Source organism: Triticum aestivum, chromosome 2A, assembly GCF_018294505.1.
Source record: "Triticum aestivum cultivar Chinese Spring chromosome 2A, IWGSC CS RefSeq v2.1, whole genome shotgun sequence".
Lineage (NCBI taxonomy): Eukaryota > Viridiplantae > Streptophyta > Magnoliopsida > Poales > Poaceae > Triticum > Triticum aestivum.
This window is the reverse complement of record NC_057797.1, coordinates 166,624,657-166,648,869: the sequence shown is the minus strand read 5'-3', so window position 1 is coordinate 166,648,869 and position 24,213 is coordinate 166,624,657. Positions and strand designations below refer to the sequence as shown.

Sequence of the window (24,213 nt, the reverse complement as noted above, 5' to 3'; positions counted from 1 at the left end):
ACTATCCAAAGCAGAGCATTAGCAGAATTCATAGCAGAATGGACGCCAACACCAGATGAAGAAATTCTAGATACGAGCATCCCTGTCGAGGAAGCAAGCAAAGAGTGGCTGATGTACTTTGATGGTGCCTTTTTGCTGCAAGGCGCCGGCGCTGGCGTGCTGCTTGTCGCACCCACCGGAGAGCACCTCAAGTACGTAGTCCAGATGCACTTTCCCAAGGAGCAAGCAACAAACAATACTGCAGAGTATGAAGGCTTGCTTGCCGGTCTCGGGATCGCGGCAGACCTTGGGATCAAGAAGCTCATTGTCAGGGGTGACTCGCAGCTTGTCGTCCGCCAAGTGAACAAGAGCTATCAAAGTCCGTTGATGGAAGCCTACGTCGACGAAGTGAGAAAGCTAGAAGAGCACTTTGACGGCCTGCAGATGGAGCATGTTCCAAGAGCTCAGAACGCCATTGCCGATGGCCTGTCAAAGTGCGCCGCACTTAAGTTACCTGTGGAACCAGGGATCTTTGTGCTCAAGCTGACTTAACTGTCCGTAACACCATCAACCGGACAGAGCAAGAAGAGGAAGTTGATTTCTGGTGACTATTTTCCGGCAGAGCTTCCCGAAGCCGCCGCCAAGAAGGTCCCCAAGATCAACGCCAAGAGCGCTGAGGAGCAGTCTGCTCCGGCAAGGCCTAGGGTTTGTTCCGTTGAAGCAGAAGCTCCCAACAAGTTTTGCTTCGGCAAGCTTGCCGGGGAACGTCAAGCTCCGGCAGAGCCGCAGGTTCTCGCCGTAGAAGCGGATGTTCGCGCAGCAGCAGATTTGCCTTTAGTCCTTGTTGTCGAGCCACAAGCTCCAGCATGGACACAGCAGATTGTCCGTTTCCTTCAGACAGGAGAACTTCCCGAAGAGCAAGAAGAAGCGGAAAGAGTAGCCCGGCAGTCAAGTATGTACCAGTTTGTCGACAACACACTGTACAGAAGAAGACTCAACGATGTGAAATTGAAGTGTATTCACCGGGAAGACGGACAAAAGCTGTTGGCAGAGATACATGGAGGCATATGTGGTCACCACATTGGCGCAAGAGCACTTGCCGGCAAAGCATTCCGGCAAGGTTTCTTTTGGCCGACAGCCCTCCAGGATGCAACTGCACAAGTAACCAAGTGTGAAGCGTGCCAGTTCCATTCCAAGCAGATACACCAACCAGCTCAAGCTCTCCAGACGATCCCTTTATCCTGGCCATTTTCGGTCTAGGGGCTCGACATCCTCGGCCCCTTTCCCCGAGCAGTCGGGGGCTTTGAGTACTTGTACGTTGCAATCGACAAGTTCACAAAGTGGCCGGAAGTGGAAGCAGTGAGGAAGGTGACAGCATAGTCAGCAGTCAAGTTCTTCAGGTTGATTGTTTGCCGCTTCGGGATCCCTAATAGGATAATCACCGACAACGGTACGCAATTCACGAGCCGCACCTTCATGCAGTATGTCCAAGATCTTGGCGCCAAGGTCTGCTTCGCTTCTGTTGCTCACCCGAGAAGCAACGGTCAAGCGGAGAGGGCAAATGCTGAAGTGCTGCGTGGGCTCAAGACCAGGACTTTCGACAGGCTGCACAAGTGCGGAAGAAACTGGATCGAGGAGCTGCCGGTGGTTCTTTGGTCGATCAGGACGACGCCAAATCGAGCCACTGGCCAGACACCTTTCGCTCTAGTCTATGGAGCAGAGGCAGTTCTCCCCACGGAACTCGTATACGGGTCACCTCGAGTGCTCTCTTATGATGAGCTTGAGCAAGAGCAGCTGCGACAAGATGACGCGCTACTCCTTGAGGAAGACCGTCTTCAGGCTGCTGTACGAGCTGCTCGCTACCAGCAAGCTTTGCGCCGCTACCATAGCCGCAAAGTTAACGCCAGAAGTCTCGAGGAAGGCGACCTTGTTCTTCGGTGTGTTCAGTCCGCCAAGAATTCCAACAAGTTGACGCCGAAGTGGGAATGCCCTTACCGGGTGAAACGAGTCACTAGGCCTGGCGCTGTCCGTCTTGAGACCGAAGATAGCATTCCGGTGAGCAATTCCTGGAACATTGAGCATCTTCGTAAGTTTTACCCGTAAGGCGCGGTTGCCGGAACCTGTTCCGGCAACCACCTTTTGTACAAGTCTTGCCGCTGTTGCATGTAATCCTTTGTACAAAGTCGGGCGCAGACCCCGTGCATAAGCAAAGCTCATATGCTCTGCACATCTTGTCAATTTCATGCTTTCTATTTTTTTGCATATGTGATCTGACACTTTGTGCAGCACCTACTCCCCAGTAAGCAATAACGAGCCGTAAGGCTCCTTATCTTTATTTTCTCCTCTTTCTTTTTTCTCAAGGAAAGGAAGGTTCCCTCGCCCACAAGTTTGCCGGGGGGGGGGGGGAGGAGAAGATAATAATATGGACCAGGCGTCGTTCAAGAAAGTTTCGCCTTACCGGGAAGCAAGCAACAGAAAAGCTAAGTTGCCCAAGTTTGAGCAATCAGATTTTTTTAAATTTTTAAGTTATCTCCCTTGAACGACCGCACTTTGTATGGAAAAACTGTGCGCGGAGGAACCAACTCGTAGCTAGTTGCGCCCTTACTTTGTTTCGAGTCTGCTCAACAACTTAAGTGAGCTGCGACTAGTTGCGACAAGGTTTCTTGTCGGTAGCGGCACCGCCAGCAGGCTGCTGACATCCCACACTCAGCGCTCGCGGCTAAGGTGCCTGCACCGGCAAGTTCCCTAAAAGCGTAGGGCAAAAACATACAAAGGGAGGAATCAAGTAAAGGGAATAACATTGCAATCATTACCTGGAATAGAGTTATATTACAAGGTAGCTTGTCGCGGCTCTAACAGATTGTTCTCATAACATGACCAGCAGCGACAAGAAAAGAAGAAAACGGGCGGCCTAGTCTACGCGATCACCCTCAATCCTCTTGATCCCGCTCACCTTGTCCACAATGGGTGCGACAAGGGTCTTGAGCACCTCCAGATCAGCATCCGGCGGCAGGGTCTTGAGGACGTTGGTGAGGTTGAGGCCCGGGTTGCGGAAGGCCACCTTCACCAACACCTTTTGAAGAGCTCCCGCGCAGATCTTGCGCGATTCGTCGGCCAGCTGCTTTGGGATCTTCTCTCGGAGCCGCTAGAGGGCCGTCGCCATGCCTTTGAAGAACAAGGTGAGCTTGGCGCTGGGTTGGAGGTTCTCATCAGAGGGATACCCGAGATCCTCCACCCCCAGCTGCGCCAGCTCCCTGTCGATATCTGCGGCAGCTTTCACGAGACCCTCTGTCCAGTGCTCCACATTCTCCCTAAAAGCATTCTGGGCGGCGGCAACACTCGCCAGCAGCGCCTTGTCGGCCTTGATCTCCTCCTTCAAGGCCACCTCCTGCTCCCTGGCGCCGTCCAGCGTCTTGGTTAAAGTGGTCAGCTTCAACTCAAGATCTGCGTTGGAGTCCTTGGCGGTGCTAAGCTCTTTGCCCTTCTCGACGAGACGAACCTGCAGCTCTGAGTTGCTGTGGGCGTCCTTCTCCCGCTCACACTTGAGCGCAGCAAGCTCTTCACCACTCGCCTTGAGATCGGCCTCCAGCTGCGCCACCTTCGTCTCCAGCTCCTTCTTGGCGGCCTCGGCAACTGCGGCAGCATCCTCTGCTTGCTTAAGGGCTCCGCCAAATTTTTGCTCACGCGCGGCAAGCTCCTCCTCGTGGCTGTCGAGGTTAACTTTCCGCTGCACCAGCTCGCCCTCCTGGCGCAGACAGCTTCTCAGCGGCAAGCCGCTGTTGCTCTTCAACTTCAGCCTTCTCGAGGAAGAAGGCCTTCTGCTCTTCGGCGAGTTGCTCCCGCTCCTCTGCCAGGGACCGGAGAGCTTCCTGGTTGAGACCCCGGAGCTCCTCCGCACGCTTCTCGATGTCCGCTCCCGCCTTCGCGACAAGCGCCTCGCGGGATTCCAGCTTGGCTTGCCGCGCGCGGTAGAGCGACAACAGCTTCCGCAGCAGCCGCTCCTCCTCAGGCTCGCCACTGTTGCTGCTCGGTGCATCAACTAGCGTCAGCCCAGCGGAGGCGAGCACCTCTCCATCAAAGCTCTCTCCCTCGACCGGCGCCCTGGAGCTTGACGCCCAGGGGAGGTTGATGAAGACGCCATCGCCGGCCTTCAAGTAGACGCCTGGCTGGGGCTCTTCGGAGCCTGGCGCTGCGGCAGCGGCGGACGGGTCGGCGGTCGACGTAGCGCCTGGCGCTCCTGCGGCCTCAGGGCCGTCAGTGCGATCGCCAGACCCCTCGCCAGCTGTTGCGGCGGCAGCTTTGGCGGCCTCGTCGCCAGCGGGATCATCAGCGCCGGCTGCTTCTTCAGGGGCAGCAACGTCGTCGGCAGCAACCTTGGTCTCCATCGGCTCCACCGCAGATGGGTCTAATGGCCGGAAAAGTGAGAAAAGTCAAGCAAATACCCAAAAAGAAGAAGAACCCAAGGGAAGCTTTGAAGAGAAGATTACCTGTACTGGGTTCGGCAGTCGTAGTCTCCGCCGCCGGGGGGACGCTGGTGTTGTCCCTTGCCGGAGAACTCTCCCTTGCCGGAGGACTCTCCCTTGGCATTTCGGGGGCGGCCTCCGGGTGCTCCTGGTGGGGCTGCTCTACTCCTACACAAACCAACAGTAAGATGTCAGCAAAGAAAGAGTATCCATGCACGCCTAACAGCGGAAAGCGAACCATATACTTACGCTGGGGGCTGCTCTGGAGAACAGTTGCCGGGTCCGGCAAGGTTGTCTCAGACGCACCCCCTGCTGTCGCGATGGGTTCGTCCTCGATGACAATCACCGGGACCTTGGCTCTCTTCGCTGCTCTCTGGGCCAGAGTCCTAAAAAGGAATAAGTTCATAGTAAAGAAAATGAGATACAAGACAAAACAGCAAGAATTGAAGAACTACAAGTACAACAAGAGAATCTTACTCTTCTTCTTCCTCGTCGGAGCTGAACGGAGAAGTCGAAGTCCGGCTCACGTCCGGCGCGAGGAGGTGGAGGAGTAGTTTCCCTTGGCCGCTTGGCGGGAACAGTGGCGGTGGTCTGAGACGACCCCGCTCCGGCTGCCGCCGCGGCGTGAGAAGCGGCAGGAGCAGAAGCGGTGGTCCGGGTGGACCCCGTTCCAGTTGCCGCAGCAGCATGAGGTGCTCCCGCGGCAACAGTGCTTGCCGCGGTGGAGCGTGTCACGCGGCGCGGCGACTGTTGACTCGCCCGCCGCCCCGCTATGTCCCCGGCCTTGCGGAGACGCCTTGTTGGTGGGGATGGAGGCTCTGCTTGCGGCGAGCTGCCTAAAGATGGGGAGGAAGAGGAGTTGATCTCCAGCGAGCCGCTCGTATCCTCGGCGGGCTCGCTCGACCCGATGTCATGCCCGGCAAGCTCTTTCTCGCCGACGAGCTCCTCTCGCTCGGCACGGCTTGCCGCCTCTGCTGCCTCTGCCTCCTCCACGGTGAATCCAAATTCGCCCACGGCTGCGGCTGCCGCCGCTTCTTCCAGCCTAGTGGTGATGCGTGTCATCTCCGCATTGGTGGTGTCGCGGGTGAGGCTATTCTTTTCGTCGGAGCGGACCGGCACTTATACCAAGCCGTCAAAGAACTCCTGCATGATGTCGTTTGCAGGCTCTTGCCAAGTTGGGACAATTCCATGCGAATCGCATAGCGGCATCATTGCACGGATGCAGTCGAGCGCGGAGTTGTTGCACAGCGGAACGACACCCTTCGGCAACCTGAACACTTCGGGATGTTGAGGGTTGTACTTGAACGGCTCCTGGAGCATCGCGTTAAGCTCTAGAACAGTGAAGTTGAAGTTGAGGCCCGGACGCAGCCTCATGATATCCGCCGCATTCTTGAACTCCCAGGCGGGTCTCCTCCGTTCCTGCAGGGGGGCGATGCGGCGGCGAAGAAAATCTGCGCCAACAACGCCTACAGTGAGCCCGGCAATCCTGAGGCGTTGGATCCGGGTGACGGCAATCTTTAGCCTATCATCTTCCGGGGCCACGTCACTCCAATCGCTGCCGCGTGCTACTAGGGCTTGGCGCCGGGCGATAAACGGCTGCGGGTTCTCCTCGACAATCCAGCACCAGTCTGCTCTCCATTCCTCCCACTTGCCGCGGAACTCTCCCTCCAGATAAGTGTCCTTCTTTCCGGCCCTCGAGATCCAGGCGATTCCGCCGGATAAAGGCTCTCCTCTCTCTACTCAGGGCATAAAGAAGTGGCGAAAAAGGGCTACATTGGGATAGACTCCGACAAAGTTTTCGCAGAGATGTGCGAAAACTGCCATGGTCAGAACAACATTGGGGGTGAAGTCAAGGAGGCGGAACCCGTAGGTGTTCATAATATCGCAGAAAAACTCAGAGAAAGGCGGGCAGAGCCCGCAGTAGAAGAACAAGGCAAAGAAAGGATATCCATTTGGAGCCATTTTCCAAGCGGCGGCTGGAAGTACCTTCGTGCACGGATGCGCTCGCGTCTCCGTCAACCAGAAGAGGTAGTAATTCTCCCTCAGCTCCCTCGCGGCGAGCTTGGGGGGGAAGATTGTCCGCTCCTTTCGCAGCGCCGCAAGCCGCTGCACCTCGGTCGACTTCACAACCTTCCCTTTGTCAGCTCTCGGAGCCATGGCGGAAGTGGTGGAGGAGGTCGACGGCGTTGGTGGTGCTGGTGGCGATGGGGGGCGGGGCGCTGCTCTCTTTCAGCTTTGGGAAGACGAGGGAGCGGCGGAGGTTTCTGAGATTGGAGTAGCAACCGGCGAATGGGCGAACTACCCCTGTTTCCCATGCTTATAAAGAGGAAGGGGGCGGACGTTCCGCCTTTCTGAATAAAGAAACCACCCATGATCTCTCCCATGACGCCGCATTCAACGCGTGCCATTCGGGGAGGGCGCGGTGGATACGGGGAGAGATACGGTGTAACCCAGGCCGCGCGTGCCTGTGCCCTGTTTTGGGCCTGGCCCAACAGCGCTCGGCACCGTGTATGGCCCAGGCCTGGGGGCTCCTGTCGGTGTACTAGAGTAGGGGTACCCTAGTATCCCGAACTTGTGCACGGGCAGTCGCAGCATCCCGCGGCAAGGCTTGCCGGGTGACCGCCAAGGTCCTCCGTGGTTCCTTTGGAGCCATTCAAGGACAAAGTATCCAAGCCAAGGAGACAAGACCCTGGCAAGAGGAGCTTGCCAGGAAGGCCAACCAAGGCATCTCAAGGAACTTGCCGCGACGCGCCACGCGTCCCGGCAAGACCCGGTGAGCGACAAGCTCCCGGACGCGACAAGACAACGACCGCGGCAAGGCGCTTGCCGCGGCAAGCCACCACTCTGTGCCCGCGCTCCAGCACATCCACCAACGTGTCGCTCTGGGACCCTTCCAGGCGTACGTGGCGGGAGGCTGTGCAGCCAGCGGTGCGCGGTGGCAAGCGGCACTGACAAGATTACCATCGTGGCGAGCGGTGGCGTCCCTGACGGTCCCTTTTGCACTATTTAGGCGACACAGACGGGCATTTAATGCCCTGGTCCCCTGCCGTCAGGGTTAGGTATGATACACTGTAGCAGGTAGCTGTACCAACCGCAACACCTTTCCATTTTTACCCTTGTCTACGTTGCCACCTGTCGGTGACCCCTTGAGCATATAAAAGGAGGCCCATGCGCAACGTAGAGGAGGGGAGCGGGAGGAAGAGAACACTCACGCTCGGTCTCGTTGGCTGCTGGGGTGTACTGTAGCACTTCGCGCTCCCGAGCAAGAACTCAATACAAACCACAAAGCAGGAGTAGGGTTTTACGCATCCGTGCGGCCTGAACCTGGGTAAACCGCTCGTGTGCTTCGCCTCGATCCGCTCATCGTGCGACCCTCGCCCCCGCCGAACCGAAAGGGACTCGGTCCGCCGGTCCCATAGGTGCTCGTGGATTAGTCCCCCGATATTTCCATTCTCATTAAAGGGTGATGCTAAAACATGGTTTAATTCTCTTGATCCTGGTTGTGTGCGTAGTCCCCAGGATATGATTTATTACTTCTCTGCTAAATATTTCCCCGCTCATAAGAAACAAGCTGCCTTAAGGGAAATATATAATTTTGTGCAAATTGAAGAACAGAGTCTCCCACAAGCTTGGGGGAGGCTTCTCCGATTACTTAATGCTTTGCCTGATCATCCTCTCAAGAAAAATGGAATACTTGATATCTTTTATAATGGACTAACCGATGCTTCCAGAGACCACCTGGATAGTTGTGCAGGTTGTGTTTTCAAGGAAAGAACTGTTGATCAAGCTGAATTGTTATTGAATAATATGTTGACTAATGAAAACAATTGGACACTCCCTGAACCAACTCCTAAGCCAACTTCGAAGAAAAGGGGTATTCTATTTCTCAGTCCTGAAGATATGCAAGAGGCAAAGAAATCTATGAAAGAAAAAGGTATTAAAGCTGAAGATGTTAAGAATTTACCACCTATTGAAGAAATACATGGTCTTGATAACCCGACACAGGTAGTAAAGGTAAATTCTCTCTATAGATTTGATAAATGTGAAATCCCATTTACTAAGTTTGCTAACCAATGCTTGGATGAGTTTGATGACTTTATGGTTAAACAAGAAAACTTCAATGCTCATGTTGGTAGATAGTTGAAACACAATGCTGATATGCTTGAACACTTGAGTGATTATATGTCTAGAGTTAAAGGTGAACTTAAACTTATTAGTAACATGCTTCTATGGTTACCACTCAAGTAGAACAAGTACTTAAAGCCCAGAATGATTTGCTCAATGAATTAAATAATAAGAAAAATTATAATGATGTTAGAGTTATGACTAGAGGTGATAAAATGACTCAGGAACCTTTGTATCCTAGGGCCACCCTAAGAGAATTGAGCAAGATTATCAGAGAACTAATATTGATACACCTAGTCCTTCTAAGAGGAAGAAAAAGAAAAATGATAGGACTTTGCATGCTTCTAGTGAACCTGTTGTTGACACACCTGAGAATCCCAATGATATTTCTATTTCTGATGTTGAGACACAATCTGGTAATGAACACGAACCTAGTGATAATGTTAATGATGATGTTCATGTTGATGCTCAACCTAGCAATGATAATGATGTAGATATTGAACCTGCTATTGATCTTGGTAACCCACTATCAAAGAATCAACGTTATGATAAGAGAGACTTTGTTGCTAGGAAGCACGGTAAGGAAAGAGAACCATGGGTTCAGAAATCCATGCCTTTATCTCCTAAACCATCCAAGAAAAAGGATGATGAGGATTTTGAGCGCTTTGTTGAAATGATTAGACCTATCTTTTTGCGTATGCGTTTGACTGGTATGCTTAAAATGAATCCTTATGCTAAGTACATGAAAGATATTGTTACTAATAAAAGAAAGATATGGGGAGCTGAAATTTCCACCATGCTTGCTAATTATACTTTTAAGGGTGGAATACCAAAGAAACTTGGAGACCCTGTGGTACCAACTATACCATGCTCCAATAAAGAAACTATGTTAAAACTGCTTTATGTGATCTTGGAGCCGGTGTTAGTGTTATGCCTCTCTCTTTATATCGTACACTTGATTTGAATAAGTTGACACCTACTCAAATATATTTACAAATGGCTGATAAATCAACTGCTATACCTGTTGGTATTTGTGAGGATGTGCCTGTTGTGGTTGCAAACGTTACTATTTTAATGGACTTTGTTATTCTTGATATTCCCGAGCACGATAGTATGTCTATTATTCTTGGAAGACCCTTTTTGAATACCGCAGGGGCTGTTATTGATTGCAACAAAGGCCATTTCACTTTTCATGTTAATGGTAATGAGCATACGATACACTTCCGACGAAACTACCTCAAGTCCACAGTATCAATTCTATTGGAAAATTTTCAACAATTAGTATTGGAGGTTTTGAATTTCTTCTTCCTACTGTCAAGAAGAAATATGATATTCTTACTGTTGGGGATGTGCATATTCCCATTGAGGTAACCTAGTGTTATTCGAAAATTCTTCGGTTTCATGTTATTCGAAATGAGTTTGTTAACAAGACCTGATCAACCTTGTTAGTGGATTCCTTTTGATGAGCATGAGATGGATGAAGTTAGAAAACACAACTCTCTGTACCCTCCTTTTACTTTCTGTTATTTACTTTAAATAAAGCAAAAATAGTATTTTCTGTCTGTTTTCTGAATTATCCATGCAATAAAAAATACCCCAAAAATAAAAGTTCTCCAAATGCCCTGAAAATTAAATATGATTTTTTCTAGAATATTTGAGAATATCTGGCACTGAGAACACATCAGGGGGAGCCAACACACCTGGCCACGAGGTTCCAGGGCGCGCCCACCCCCCCGGGCGTGCCCCCTGCCTCGTGGGCCCTTGGTGGCCCCCCTCCACTTATTCCATCCACCACACACTCCTTATTCCTCCCAAAAAATCACTAGCCAGCTCAAACCCGAGTTCTTGCTCATCTTGCTGCCATTTTCGATCTCCTTGCTCAAAGCTCCATTCACAAAACTGCTTTGGGGGATTGTTCTTTGGTATGTGACTCCTCCAATGGTCCAATTAGTTTTTTGTTCTAGTGCTTTATTCATTGCAAATTTTTGCTGCTTAGGTGACCCCGTTCTTGAGCTTGCATGTCAAATTTATGTGGTCAAAAGTAGTTTTAATGCATGATATAGCCTCTAGGAACTTGTAGGAGTAGTTGCTATCAATCTTGTTGAGTTTGGTTCACTTTTATTTTAAGTTACTAAAAATTTCAGAAATTTTTCAGAGGAAGAAACATGTTTAGGAAAATGTACCAAGGTGGTTCCTCAAGGAAGCAAGGCCCAAGGCCTGCAATATGCGAGCTGGACAATGAACTACCAAGAGATGCTCAAGTGCGGCCTTGTGAATGGACGTCAGAGGACTTCATGGTTCGGGCAGGAATTAAGGAGGAATTTGAAGCATATGTGCGTAACGCCGATCTTGAGAGCTTCATGGCAGATAAGTGCCGTCAATACTACTACCTCACCGATTCCTTTGTGAGAAGGTTTGAATTTACATCATCACGCAATTCTCAAACTGTCTTGTTTGATCTTTATGATAAATCTTACCATGGACTTAGAAGATTTTAATACTGCTTGTAAATTCCCACAGTGGGAAAATGTTAGTGAACCTCGTAAATCTAAATATAAGGATTTTCTTGCTAGTATCACTGTGGGGGAATCTATGGAAATCACGCAAGCTACCATAGGGAGCATTCATTTTCCTGCTATACATTATTTTGCTCTCTTTATAGGTAGATGCATAAATGGTAAGCATGAAGCATGTCACATGTGTGTTCCAGATCTTAGTGTTATCAAGAGTGTTGTATTAGGAGATAGACAATATAACTTGGGGGCCATCATTGCTGTAGGTTGCATAATAACAAAATTAATGGTGATTTCTTTGGTGGAATTTATGCAACCTGTTTAGCTGATTTTCTTGAGATACCCATTCGTGGATAAGATATTGAGTTGCCTCCTGCTTATTTAGATTATGATTCTATGGTTCTTCATTAGTTCGTTGAGAGGAACAATCAGTCCCTCCAGTACCGACTAATCTTTGACAGACGACGCACCTATCACGTCGCTCTCCCTGCTCCTACTTTCTTTGACTTTTAGGCAAAAGGGGGATATGTTATAACCAGGGAGGAGGCGGACGAGTATGAGAGGAGGGCGGAGGCAGCTCGCTCCAAGCTGCAGCTCATCAGGCAGCCGCTGCATCTCAGTATGACCCCAGCTACAACTTTGATCCATGGGCATAGACCAACTTAGGCCAAAAGCCTAAGCTTGGGGGAGTATGTATTTCTCACCGACATTACATTCATGTTCACACACTCATGCCAGTTGTCGGTGCTCATACTTTTTCATTGTATCATCCATGCTAGTTTATTTTTTTAGCTTTCTTCTTGTGTGTTTGAAAAACCTTAAGAAAAACCCAAAAAAATTAGTTGTAGCTTTTAGCTAGTTTACTTTCCATGCATGTAGTAGTAGTAATTAAAAAGAAAACCCAAAAAGATTTCTCGTTCTTCTTTTGCTTGTTGGGAGCTTTCCCGTGTAAATAGTTTTGTTTCTTTTCTTTCCTTTGGGGGTCGAGAGGAGAAGACCATGATGAAAATGTTGAGTGGCTCTTATATGCATTATTGTTGATCTAACGAAGAGCCCATATTACCTTGTCTTCTCCCATGAATTGAATGCTTGCAGATTCCAGCTTAGTCTAATGCACGTGCACTATTATTATTATCCACACCGTTCGATCGTGCAAGTGAAGGGCAATAATGATGATTATCTAATGGACTGATTGAGATGAGAAAAGCTGGTATGAACTCGACCTCTCTTGTTTTTGTAAATATTATTAGTTCATCGTTCCTGCTTCAGCCTATTATGAGAGAAACATGTTTGCAATGACAATTAGAGATTGTAGTTGCTTATGCCATGCTTAATTAGCTAGGAGTTTATAATGGTTTATCTTGCGTGCCAACATGCTATTAAAATGGTTGTGATGTGGTATGATAGGGTGGTGTCCTCCTTTGAACGATTTGAGTGGCTTGACTTGGCACATGTTCACGCATGTAGTTGAAACAAAATCAACATAGCCTCTATGATATTTATGTTCATGGTGCATTATATGCTACTCATGCTTGCATTCGGTGTTGATTAATTTTAATGCATGTTCATGACTGTTGTCGCTCTCTAGATGGTCGCTTCTCAGTCTTTTTCTAGCCTTCACTTGTACTAAGCGGGAATACTGCTTGTGCATCCAATTCCATAAACCCAAAAGTTATTCCATATGAGTCCACCATACCTTCCTATATACGGTATCTACCTGCCGTTCCAAGTAAATTTGTATGTGCCAAACTCTAAACCTTCAAATAAATATTCTGTTTGGTATGCTCAAATAGCTCATGTATCAACTAGGGTTGTCTGTATCTTCCATGCTAGGTGGGTTATTCTCAAAAGAAGTGGACTCCGCTCCTCATTCATGAGAAAATGGCTGGTCACTGGGATGCCCAGTCCCATGCTCAAATCAAATCAAAATAACTGCAAACAAAACTCCCCCAGGATTGTTGTTAGTTGGAGGCACCCGTTGTTTTGGGCTAGCCATGGATTGATGCTTGTTGGTGGTGGGGAGTATAAACTTTACCATTCTGCTTGGTAACCGCCTACAATGTGTGTAGCATGGAAGATATCGAGATCTCTCGGTTGTTAGGTTCACAATGAAAGTATACCGCTCGAAATATTATTCATATCTATTTCAAAACCGAGCTCTGGCACCTCTACAAATCCCTGCTTCCCTCTGCGAAGGGCCTATCCACTTACTTTTATGTTGAGTCATCACCCTCTTATTAAAATGCACCAGTTGGAGAGCACCGCTGTCATTTGCATCCATTACTGTTAGTTTACATTGAGTATGACTGTGACTAGATCGCTTTTATCATGAATTACAATGTCTAGTCAGCCCTTGATCTTTAAAGGTGCTCTTCATTTCTGTTTTGCGGTCTCAAAAAGGGCTAGAGAGATACCATCTTGTTATATAATATTATGATTGTTTTGAGAAAGTGTTGTCATCCGAGATTTATTATTATGCCATTGATATGAGTAAACATGAGACCTAAATGTTATTGTGAATATGGTTAGTTCATAATCTTTGCTGAAAACTTGAATGTTGGCTTTACATATTTACAACAACAAGAGCAAACAGAGTTTGTAAAAGTTTTCCTTTATCACTTTCAGTTTATCAACTGAATCGCTTGAGGACAAGCAAAGTTTTAAGCTTGGGGGAGTTGATACGTCTCTGTTGTATCTACTTTTCCAAACACTTTTGCCCTTGTTTTGGACTCTAACTTGCATGATTTGAATGGAACTAACCCAGATTGACGTTGTTTTCAGCAGAATTTCCATGGTGTTATTTTTGTGCAGAAATAAAAGTTCTCGGAATGACCTGAAAATCAACGGAGATTATTTTTGGAATATATAAAAAATACTGGCGGAAGAATCCATGTCAGGGGGCCCACACCCTGTCCACGAGGGTGGGGGTGTGCCTACCCCCTGGGCGCGCCCCCCTGCCTCGTGGGCCCCCTGATGCTCCACCGACATCCATCTTGACTCCATATATTCAGTTTCGAGGAGAAAAAATAAGAGACAAGGATTCATCGCATTTTACGATACAGAGCCGCCGCCAAGCCCTAAACTCTCTCGGGAGGGCTGATCTAGAGGTCGTTCGGGGCTCCGGAGAGGGGAATCCACCGCCATCGTCATCATCAACCTTCCTCCATCACCAATTTCATGATGCTCACCGCTGTGTGTGAGTAATTCCATCGTAGGCTTGCTGGACGGTGATGGGTTGGATGATATTTATCATGTAATTGAGTTAGTTTTGTTAGGGTTTGATCCCTAGTATCCACTATGTTCTGAGATTGATGTTGCTATGACTTTGCTATGCTTAATGCTTGTCACTAGGGCCCGAGTGCCATGATTTTAGATCAGAACCTATTACGTTTTCATGAATATATGTGAGTTCTTGATCGTATCTTGCAAGTCTATAGTCACCTATTATGTGTTATGATCCGTTAACCCCAAAGTGACAATAATCGGGACCATTACCGGTGATGACCGTAGTTTGAGGAGTTCATGTATTCACTATGTGTTAATGCTTTGGTCTGGTACTCTATTAAAAGGAGGCCTTAATATCCCTTAGTTTCCAATAGGACCTCGCTGCCACGGGAGGGTAGGACAAAAGTTGTCATGCAAGTTCTTTTCCATAGGCACGTATGACTATATTCGGAATACATGCCTACAATACATTGATGACCTGGAGCTAGTTCTGTGTCACCTATGTTATAACTGTTGCATGATCGATCGCATCCGACATAATTATCCATCATTAATCCAATGCCTACGAGCTTTTCCTATATTGTTCTTCGCTTATTTACTTTTCCATCGCTACTGTTACAATCACTATAAAACCAAAAATATTACTTTTGCTACCGTTACCACTACTATCATATTACTTTGCTGCAGATATTAAGTTTCCAGGTGTGATTGAATTGACAACTCAGCTACTAATACTTGAGAATATTCTTTGGCTCCCCTTGTGTCGAATCAATAAATTTGGGTTGAATACCCTACCCTCGAAAATTGTTGCGATCCCCTGTACTTGTGGGTTATCAAATACCGCATATAGGTAGATATAATGGACTCTTGTGGCAAAACTGGTTTAAAGGTTTTTGGATGCACAAGTAGAGATCATACTTAGTGCAAAATGAAGGCTAGCAAAAAATCGAGAAGCGACCAACCAAGAAACGAACAATCTCATAAGCGAGCATTAAGCATAATTAACACCGAATAATGCACCACAAGTAGGATATAATTTCATTGCATAATTATTGACTTTCGTGCTTGCATAGGGAATCACAAACCTTAACACCAATATTCTTACTAAAGCATAATTACTCATCAACAAAACTCACATATCACATCATCATATCTCAAAACTATTACTAATAATCAAGTTTATTTTGTCCAATGATCTTCATGAAAGTTTTTATTATATCCTTCTTGGATATCTATCACTTTGGAACTAATTTTCATATGTTGTTTTTGATAAGCTCAAACAAATATAAGTGAAGATCATGAGCATAATTTTTTATTTGTCCCAAATTAATTTAAGTGAAGCAAGAGAGAATTTCTTGAAAATTTTAACAACTCTCAAATAAATCTAAGTGAAGTAAGAGAGCATTTCTTAAAAAATACAAAAGCACACCATGCTCAAAAATATATAAGTGAAGCACTAGAGCAAGTCCATAGCTCATAAAAGATTTAAGTGAAGCATAGAGAGCAATTCTAACAAGTCATGACATAATTTTGGCTCTCTCAAATAGGTTTGTCCAGGAAGGAATCAATACTTAAAACACAAAATAAAACAACCAAAGACTCATAACATACAAGAGGCTCCAAGCAAAACACATAGTATGTGACGAATAAAAATATAGCTTCAAGTAAAATACTGATGGTCGTTAGAAGAAAGAGGGGATGCCACTCGGGGGCATCCCCAAGCTTAGTTGCTTGCTCATTTTTTGATAATAGCGGGGGATGCTGGGGCATCCCCAAGCTTAGGCTCTTCTTACTCCTTATTCCTTCATCCATCCTAAGATAACCCAAAACTTGAAAACTTCAATCACACAAAACTCAACAAAACCTTCGTGAGATCCGTTAGTATAAGAAAACAAATCACTACTATAAGTACTATAGTAAACCTGTTGGGAATGCAGTATTTCAAAAAATTTACCTACGATCACACAAGATCTATCTAGGAGATGCATAGCAACGAGCGGGGAGAGTGTGTCCACGTACCCTCGTAGACCGAAAGCAGAAGCATTTACTAACGCAGTTGATGTAGTCGAACGTCTTCGCGATCACGTACGACACCTCCGTGATCAGCACACGCTCAACTCGATGACGTCCCTCAAACTCTTGATCCAGTTGAGGCCGAGGGAGAGTTCCGTCAGCATGACAGCATGGTGACGGTGATGATGAAGTTACTAGCGCAGGGCTTCGCCTAAGCACTACGATGACATGACTGAGGTGTGTAATTGTGGAGGGGGGAACCGCACATGGCTAAGAGAAGACTTGGTCTGTCTTTGGGGTGCCCCCCTCCCACATATATAAAGGGGGAGGAGAGGTGGCCAGCCCAAGGGGGCGCGCCAGGTGTGGGGAGTCCTACTAGGACTCCCTAGTCCAAGTAGGATTCCCCTCTCCTTTTTCCTTTTTCGGAATAGCAAAGAGGGAAAGAAAGGAGAAGTAGGAGAGGGAAAGGGGGGCGCCGCCACCACCCCTTTTCCAATTCGGACTGGGCAAGGGGGACGCACGCCACCTCCCTGGCCGGCCCTCTCTCCTCCACTAAGGCCCATGTATGGCCCATTAACTTCCCTGGGGGGTTTCGGTAACCCCCGGTACTCCGAAACTCATCCGATACGACCCGAACCATTCCGGTTTCCGAATGTGACCTTCCAATATATGAATCTTTACCTCTCGACCATTTTGAGAATCCTCGTCATGTTTGTGGTCTCATCTGGGACTCCAAAAAAACTTCGGTTCATCAAATCACATAACTCATAATACAAATCGTCATCGAACGTTAAGCGTGAGGACCCTACGGGTTCAAGAACTATATAGACCTGACCGAGACACATCTTCGTTCAATAACCAATAGCGGAACCTGGATGCTCATATTGGTTCCTACATATTCTATTAAGATCTTTATGGGTCAAACCGCATGACAACATATGTTGTTCCCTTTGTCATCGGTATGTTACTTGCCCAAGATTCGATCGTCGGTATCATCATACCTAGTTCAATCTCGTCACCGGCAAGTCTCTTCACTCGTTCCATAATGCATCATCTCGTGACTAACTCATTAGTCACATTGCTTGCAAGGCTCATAGTGATGTGCATTACCGAGAGGGCCCAGAGATACCTCTCCGATACACAGAGTGACAAATCCTAATCTCAATCTATGCCAACTCAACAAACACCTTCGCAGACACCTGTAGAGCATATTTATAATCACCTAGTTACGTTGTGACGTTTGATAGCACACAAGTTGTTCCTCCGGTATTCGGGAGTTGCATAATCTCATAGTCTGAGGAACTTGTATAAGTCATGAAGAAAGCAATAGCAGAAAAAGTAAACGATCATTATGCTAAGCTAACGAATAGGTCTTGTCCATCACATCATTCTCTAATGATGTGATCTCGTTCATCAAATGACAACACATGTCTATGGCTAGGAAACTGAACCATCTTTGATTAACGAGCTAGTCAAGTAGAGGCATACTAGGGACACTCTGTTTTTCTATGTATCCACACATGTACTAAGTTTCCAGATAATTCTATTCTAGCATGAATAATAAACATTTATCATGATATAAGGAAATATAAATAACAAATTTATTATTGCCTCTAGGGCATATTTCCTTTAGGCTCCCACTTGCACTAGAGTCAATAATCTAGATTACATAGTAATGATTCTAACACCCATGGAGTCTTGGTGCTGATCATGTTTTGCCCGTGAGAGAGGCTTAGTCAACGGGTCTGCAACATTCAGATCTGTATGTATCTTGCAAATCTCTATGTCTCCCTCCTTGACTTGATCACGGATGGAATTGAAGTATCTCTTGATGTGCTTGATTCTCTTGCGAAATTTGGATCCTTTGCCAAGGCAATTGCACCAGTATTGTCACAAAAGATTTTCATTGGACCCGATGCACTAGGTATTACACCTAGATCAGATATGAACTCCTTCATCCAGACTCCTTCATTTGCTGCTTCCAAAGCAGCTATGTACTCCGCTTCACACATAGATCCCGCCACGACGCTCTGCTTAGAACTGCACCAACTGACAGCTCCACCATTCAATATAAATACGTATCCGGTTTGTGACTTAGAGTCATTCAGATCAGTGTCAAAGCTTGCGTCGATGTAACTATTTACGACGAGCTCTTTGTCACCTCCATAAACGAGAGACATATCGTTAGTCCTTTTCAGGTATTCCAGGATGTTCTTGACCACTGTCCAGTGATCCACTCCTAGATTACTTTGGTACCTCCCTACTAAACTAATAGCAAGGCACACATCAGGTCTGGTACACAGCATTGCATACATGATAGAACCTGTGGCTGAGGCATAGGGAATGACTTTCATTTCCTCTCTATCTTCTGCAATGGTCAGGCATTGAGTATGACTCAACTTCACACCTTGTAACACAGGCAAGAACCCTTTCTTTGACTGATCCATTTTGCAGAATCTGGGCTCATCATCGCTTCCTCATAGTTCGTGGTTCGTCATGGTCAAGTAACATGACCTCCAGAACATGATTACCGTACCACTCTGGGGCGGATCTTACTCTGGTTGACCTATTAGGTTCGGTAGTAACTTGATCAGAAGTTTCATGATCATCATCATTAGCTTCCTCACTAATTGGTGTAGGAATCACTGGAACTGATTTCTGTGATGAACTACTTTCCAATAAGGGGAAAGTACAATTACCTCATCCAGTTATACTTTCCTCCCACTCACTTCTTTCGAGAGAAACTCCTTCTCTAGAAAGGATCCATTCTTAGCAACGAATATCTTGCCTTCGGATCTGTGATAGAAGGTGTACCTAATAGTCTCCTTTGGGTATCCTATGAACACACATTTCTCCTATTTGGATTCGAGCTTATCAGGTTGAAGTTTTTTCACATAAGCATCGCAGCCCCAAACTTTAAGAAATGACAACTTGGGCGGTCAGATACCTGGCCTCTCTCAGCTTCTTGATGTCCTCCTCTATGGCATAGGAAGGCATCCACCGACCTTGGAGGTTGGATCCGGACATGGTTGAAGGTCCGAAGTGCTTGACCTGAGCCTTGGGTGTTGGAGCTCGACGCGGGGGAAGGATTCGATTGAGCGCGAGAGGGAAAAAAGGACAGGCCTTGGCCTCTTTATAGAGAGGGTGAATATCAAGCGTCCTCCTCGTGGCCGTTTGGTACTTGCCTAAAATCGAGGAGTCATACCAACAGGCACGATTGGGTTACCCACGCCCGTATTGATGAGAATCCCGTAATAAGGGGGACACGATCTCTGCTTTGACAAGACGTGTCAGGAAAACCGCCTCGTGATATGTGCAGTGCTGGTTGAGAAAAACGGTTCGAATAAAGACCGGGCCATGACATGATGTCATGCTGTCAAAACATGTCAGCAGATTAGATTTGTGAAAATATTATTCTCTCTACGGTGGTATGTGGAACTTGTTTTGCAGAGCCGGACACTATCCTTGTGTTCAAAATCTTCTATGGAGTATTCGGAGGAGGAACCCGCCTTGCAATGCCGAAGACAAATCTGCGCGCCGGACTCATTGTCATTGAAGCCTGGTTCGGGGGCTACTGAGGGAGTTCTGGATTAGGGGGTCTCCGGACAGCCGGACTATTGGATTATGAAGATACAAGATTGAAGACTTCGTCCCGTGTCCGGATGGGACTTTCCTTGGCGTGGAAGGCAAGCTTGGCAATACGGATACGTAGATCTTTTGCTGCTTATCATAAGGAAAACTTGGTTAAGCTTGCGCATCTTTATCCTTTGGATTTCACGGAGGAAGATCTGATGCATATTCCTTATCAACTTACACACTTCATTACTGATATGCGTAGAGATGAGAGGTTTAGAAAGGTCAAAAACATAGTCGACCTTTCTATTATGCTTGTCGAGACAAACAAGAGTGTCACTTATAACCTTGTTTACAAGCTTCTCAAATTGGTTCTAATCCTACCAGTAGCAACAGCTAGTGTTGAGAGAGTGTTCTCTTCAATGACTTATGTGAAAAACAAGCTACAGAATAAAATGGGGAATCAACTCTTGAATGATTGCTTGGTTACATTTATTGAGAGGGAATTCTTTTTTGAAGTGAAGGATGATGTTGTCATTTCTTGCTTTCAAGCCATGACAAAGCGTATGGTCGAGTTGTAATTTTCTTATCTATTTTGTAATTTCCTTAATCTGTATTGCTGTTGTTGTGAACGAATTGGCTCCTCTGTTAAGGCCGATCCAGAATTGACTCATCTGTTGTCTTTCAGTTGCTTGATTCTGCTTTTATTGATACAGATGTTGTTGCTACTGAACAATTTGTATTGCTGTGAACGAATTAGCTCCTCTGTTAGGGTGAATTTTTTTTGAACACCCAATTTTAAATTCCTGGATCCGCCACTGGCGTGCATGGATCTATAATCTTAAATGCAAAGATTTAGATTTGTCCTCCATCAATGCACGCATATTATCCCGAAAGCAGCGGTGGCGGACCTACATGTTGACTAGAGAGGATGCCAATCTTCTCACTCACAACAAAAATGCCAAGTATAATCATAAAAAATGCTAATTTATCATTCGGTCATTATAATACACATAGTATTAGACTAAAAATACAAGATACTTGTTTGGCATTTTTGCAGGGGTATACGTACGTACGTTTCACACAAAGACCAAGTACGTTGACAAAGATTTATCCGTGGTAACAAACGCACCGCGTGTCCCTCACGAAGGGCCCAGATCGCGCCATCGCCGAACCCAACGACACCCCGACCGTCAGATCACCCATCCACACGATCATGGCTTGATCACCAAGTCAGACACAGGCGCATACGCACGGCCTCGCGGTCGCATACGTGCGCCCCGGCCCGCCGCCCCGCCATCGCGTAACCACTGGAGGAGAGCACAGTGCCACACCCCGCAGTCCGCAGCCGCACTACCCTCACTTCCCCATCGGCACTATATATGGCAGCCCCAACCCACGCCTCCCCTATCAATCGCCCCCGCACACCCACCACTCTCCTACTTGTCCACCTCCCCCTTGCTCCGGTCAACCCTGCGTCGGGGCCGATCTCCGCCAGCCATGTCGCCCGACGACGTGTCCCGGAAGTCGCCCGTGCCGCCGCCGTCCCCGCCGCCGATGGACTCGTGGGCTCGGGGAGGGCGTCGCTCCAGGCCCCGTGGCGGCGGCGGCAGCGGCAGCGCCAGCTCTGGCGGCGCCGCCGAGTCCGAGGAGGAGTACCTGGCGCTCTCCCTCCTCATGCTGTCGCGCGGCGTCCGCGGCGAGGTCGAGGACGGCGGCTTCGGCGGCGTCAAGGGCGTGGGAGCGGCGCCGACCAAGGCGCAGGGGTACGAGTGCTCCGTGTGCGGCAAGGTCTACGCGTCCTACCAAGCGCTGGGCGGCCACAAGACGAGCCACCGGAAGCCGCCCACGCCGCCAGCTGCGTCGGCGGGCGGCGACGAGGCGTCCGGCGGCGCCCCCGTGGAGGCCAAGGTGCACCAGTGCTCGCTCTGCCACCGCACGTTCCCGTCCGGGCAGGCGCTGGGAGGGCACAAGCGCCTGCACTACGAGGGCGGCGCCGCGGGCGCCGGGACCGGCAAGGACAAGGAGGCCGCCAAGGCGAAGGCGGCGGCGCTGCTGAGGGACTTCGACCTGAACCTGCCGGCGTCGGGGGTGGCCGGGGACGAGGCCGAGAGCCCGCCCCCGGAGGCCAAGAGGGCGAGGCTGATGCTACTAGCAATCTGATCGATCACTGATCAGTGGCGGCGGCGGCGCGGGATTTAGGTTTTTGATTGATGGTTTTAGGAGGAAATTCCTCTCTAGGTTTCGATTGTCATTTGGTTGGTTCAATTCGTTCTGGCCCCGGATTGGAATTGCGGCGTTGATATGGTAAGCGCTTAGCGCTCAGCGCTGGCGTGGCTAGCTGGTAATGGCATACCAAATTTGCTTACCTGTCCATGTTTTTTACTCCGGCCGTTGGATAAAGAATCCGGCGGCTGGCTGGGAATGGGATAGGACTTGCTTTGTAAGCCTGTGATCAAAACCATATAGAAACTTTTCTTCCTTCCTTTTTCAACTTCGTATCGAAATATCTTGGTGTGACAGTGAAACGCTTGAAAGAAAATTACTACTTACAGCTAGATCACGGAAAAAGAACTTATCTTTGCTGGCCGCTTTTCACTATTTCATCAGCGGCCGTGGGATGTCCTCACTAACACTGCAAGCAAGCAATTCAAACTAATCCAAAAGCTACACGCGGCTGGCTGTTAAAATAGGGCGTGCATACATGGACAGGGACATATGGATGCTGCTTTGACCTCTCAAACATAGGGAGGTTACAGACGACGGCCGTAATCAACCGTCCAGCCCCACCTTAATTGTTTCGACATGTAACCATCATCAACACTCAATTACGCTTGCTTCAGTTTCATCAACAAAGAATTTTGTTATGTTCAAAAAAAAACAAAGAATTTTGTTTTAGATAGAACAGAACCGAAGTCTCGTCGCAATTTAAAAAAAAAACAGAGCAAAAGTCAACTAGGGTTCAATTGGGAAAACATGTTGGCCTTGTGAAAGCCATAGTTAGTTTCCATTAAGTTCATGACTAATTCCCACATGGGAGGGTGGTCGAGGGTATAGTGCCGTAGTGGCCATGATGCATGCACTTGTATGTAGCAACCTGGAACATTCTCTCTTCCAGCTCCCATCCGTCTTAGCTTGTTGTTGAATGACGCCTCAGTGCAATGCATAATATGCATGCTAATTACGACCTATGACCAGGACTTGGCACTCCAGCTTTACTTAATTAACAGCGCAAGCTGTGTGTGTGCGGTTTCAGACATGTGTGTGCGTGTGCTTACCTCCTTGCTGACAGCTTTGGATATGGATCAAGCAAAAGGTTGATCAACTAACTAAGCAACGATACAATTGTTAAGTAGCAGTACTAAGAATAGCGAAGCAGAGAGGTCACGTCGAGCGTCCCGGGTGTCGTGTCTGCCCAGCCTCAGAAATGAGACGGAGTACGTGCGTGCGTGACCGGGATCGGCCGGGGTGTCGTTGTCGAGGCGGAGCCATGCCATGGGATGCATGCCCCGGCTCTAGAAGACAGGCCAACGCGGCGGCATCCACCGGACGCGTGGACTCGGCCTCCGGCTGCCGACGGCACGGCAGGTGTTGCATGCGCCCCTCCGTGCTACCAGGGAGAGAGGCGCTCGTAGGGAACGTTGTGCTGTGCCCGGCTGCTCCTAGGCACTTTTGCCTGCTTGCTTGGTTCATAACTTTATACTCCCTCCGTCCTAAAACAAACGTCTTAACTCTAATATAATTTTATACTAAAGTTAATACAAAGTTGAGACACTTATTTTGAAACAGAAAAAATATATCATTCTTAGATTCAGCTCTTTTTTCCGTTTGCCATAACGGTACAACCTCGTGTTGTTTTACCTATATGTGATACGGAGTGTCTGCATTCGGGGTGCTCCTCATGGTTAACTGAAAAAGTACTGTATTACTTTCTTCCTTTCTAAATATTTTTTTTAGAGAATCCACACTTTAAAATACATCTATATACATTTGTATGTAGTTTATATTAAAAACTCTAAAAAGACTTATATTTAGAAGCAAAGAAAGTATGTCTTTTAAGTAACCACATCTCACTTCTCAGCGTTTATATACTGGACGTTAAAATAAAGAGCTAATTACACTACATATGGTACATCAACTTGCGTGGTGGGTATAAATCCATACACAAAGTTAAAATATGACACAAAATGACCCTGCAATTCGAGTTTGATGTACACCTGGATACAATTCAGTCACACTCCATCAACTCTCCGTTACTCCGCTTGCATGTGGCAGGCCCCATGCGCTTCCTGTGTATGGGACCCACCTGTCAGTGAAGGATA

The 24,213-nt window shown here is 47.7% G+C and overlaps 1 protein-coding gene across 1 annotated transcript; it reads left to right on the top strand.

Annotated features, from left to right (window-relative positions):
* Positions 1-21,315: 21,315 nt before the first annotated feature.
* LOC123185071 (zinc finger protein AZF1) lies at positions 21,316-22,385 on the top strand. Its single transcript, XM_044597077.1, has one exon. It carries the CDS (start codon positions 21,392-21,394, stop codon positions 22,052-22,054), a length of 663 nt encoding a protein of 220 aa, XP_044453012.1. The 5' UTR covers positions 21,316-21,391; the 3' UTR covers positions 22,055-22,385.
* Positions 22,386-24,213: the final 1,828 nt, after the last annotated feature.

Bases quoted from the DNA above. Each gene is read 5' to 3' on its own strand.
- LOC123185071 (XM_044597077.1), top strand. From the start codon at position 21,392: ATGTCGCCCGACGACGTGTCCCGGAAGTCGCCCGTGCCGCCGCCGTCC.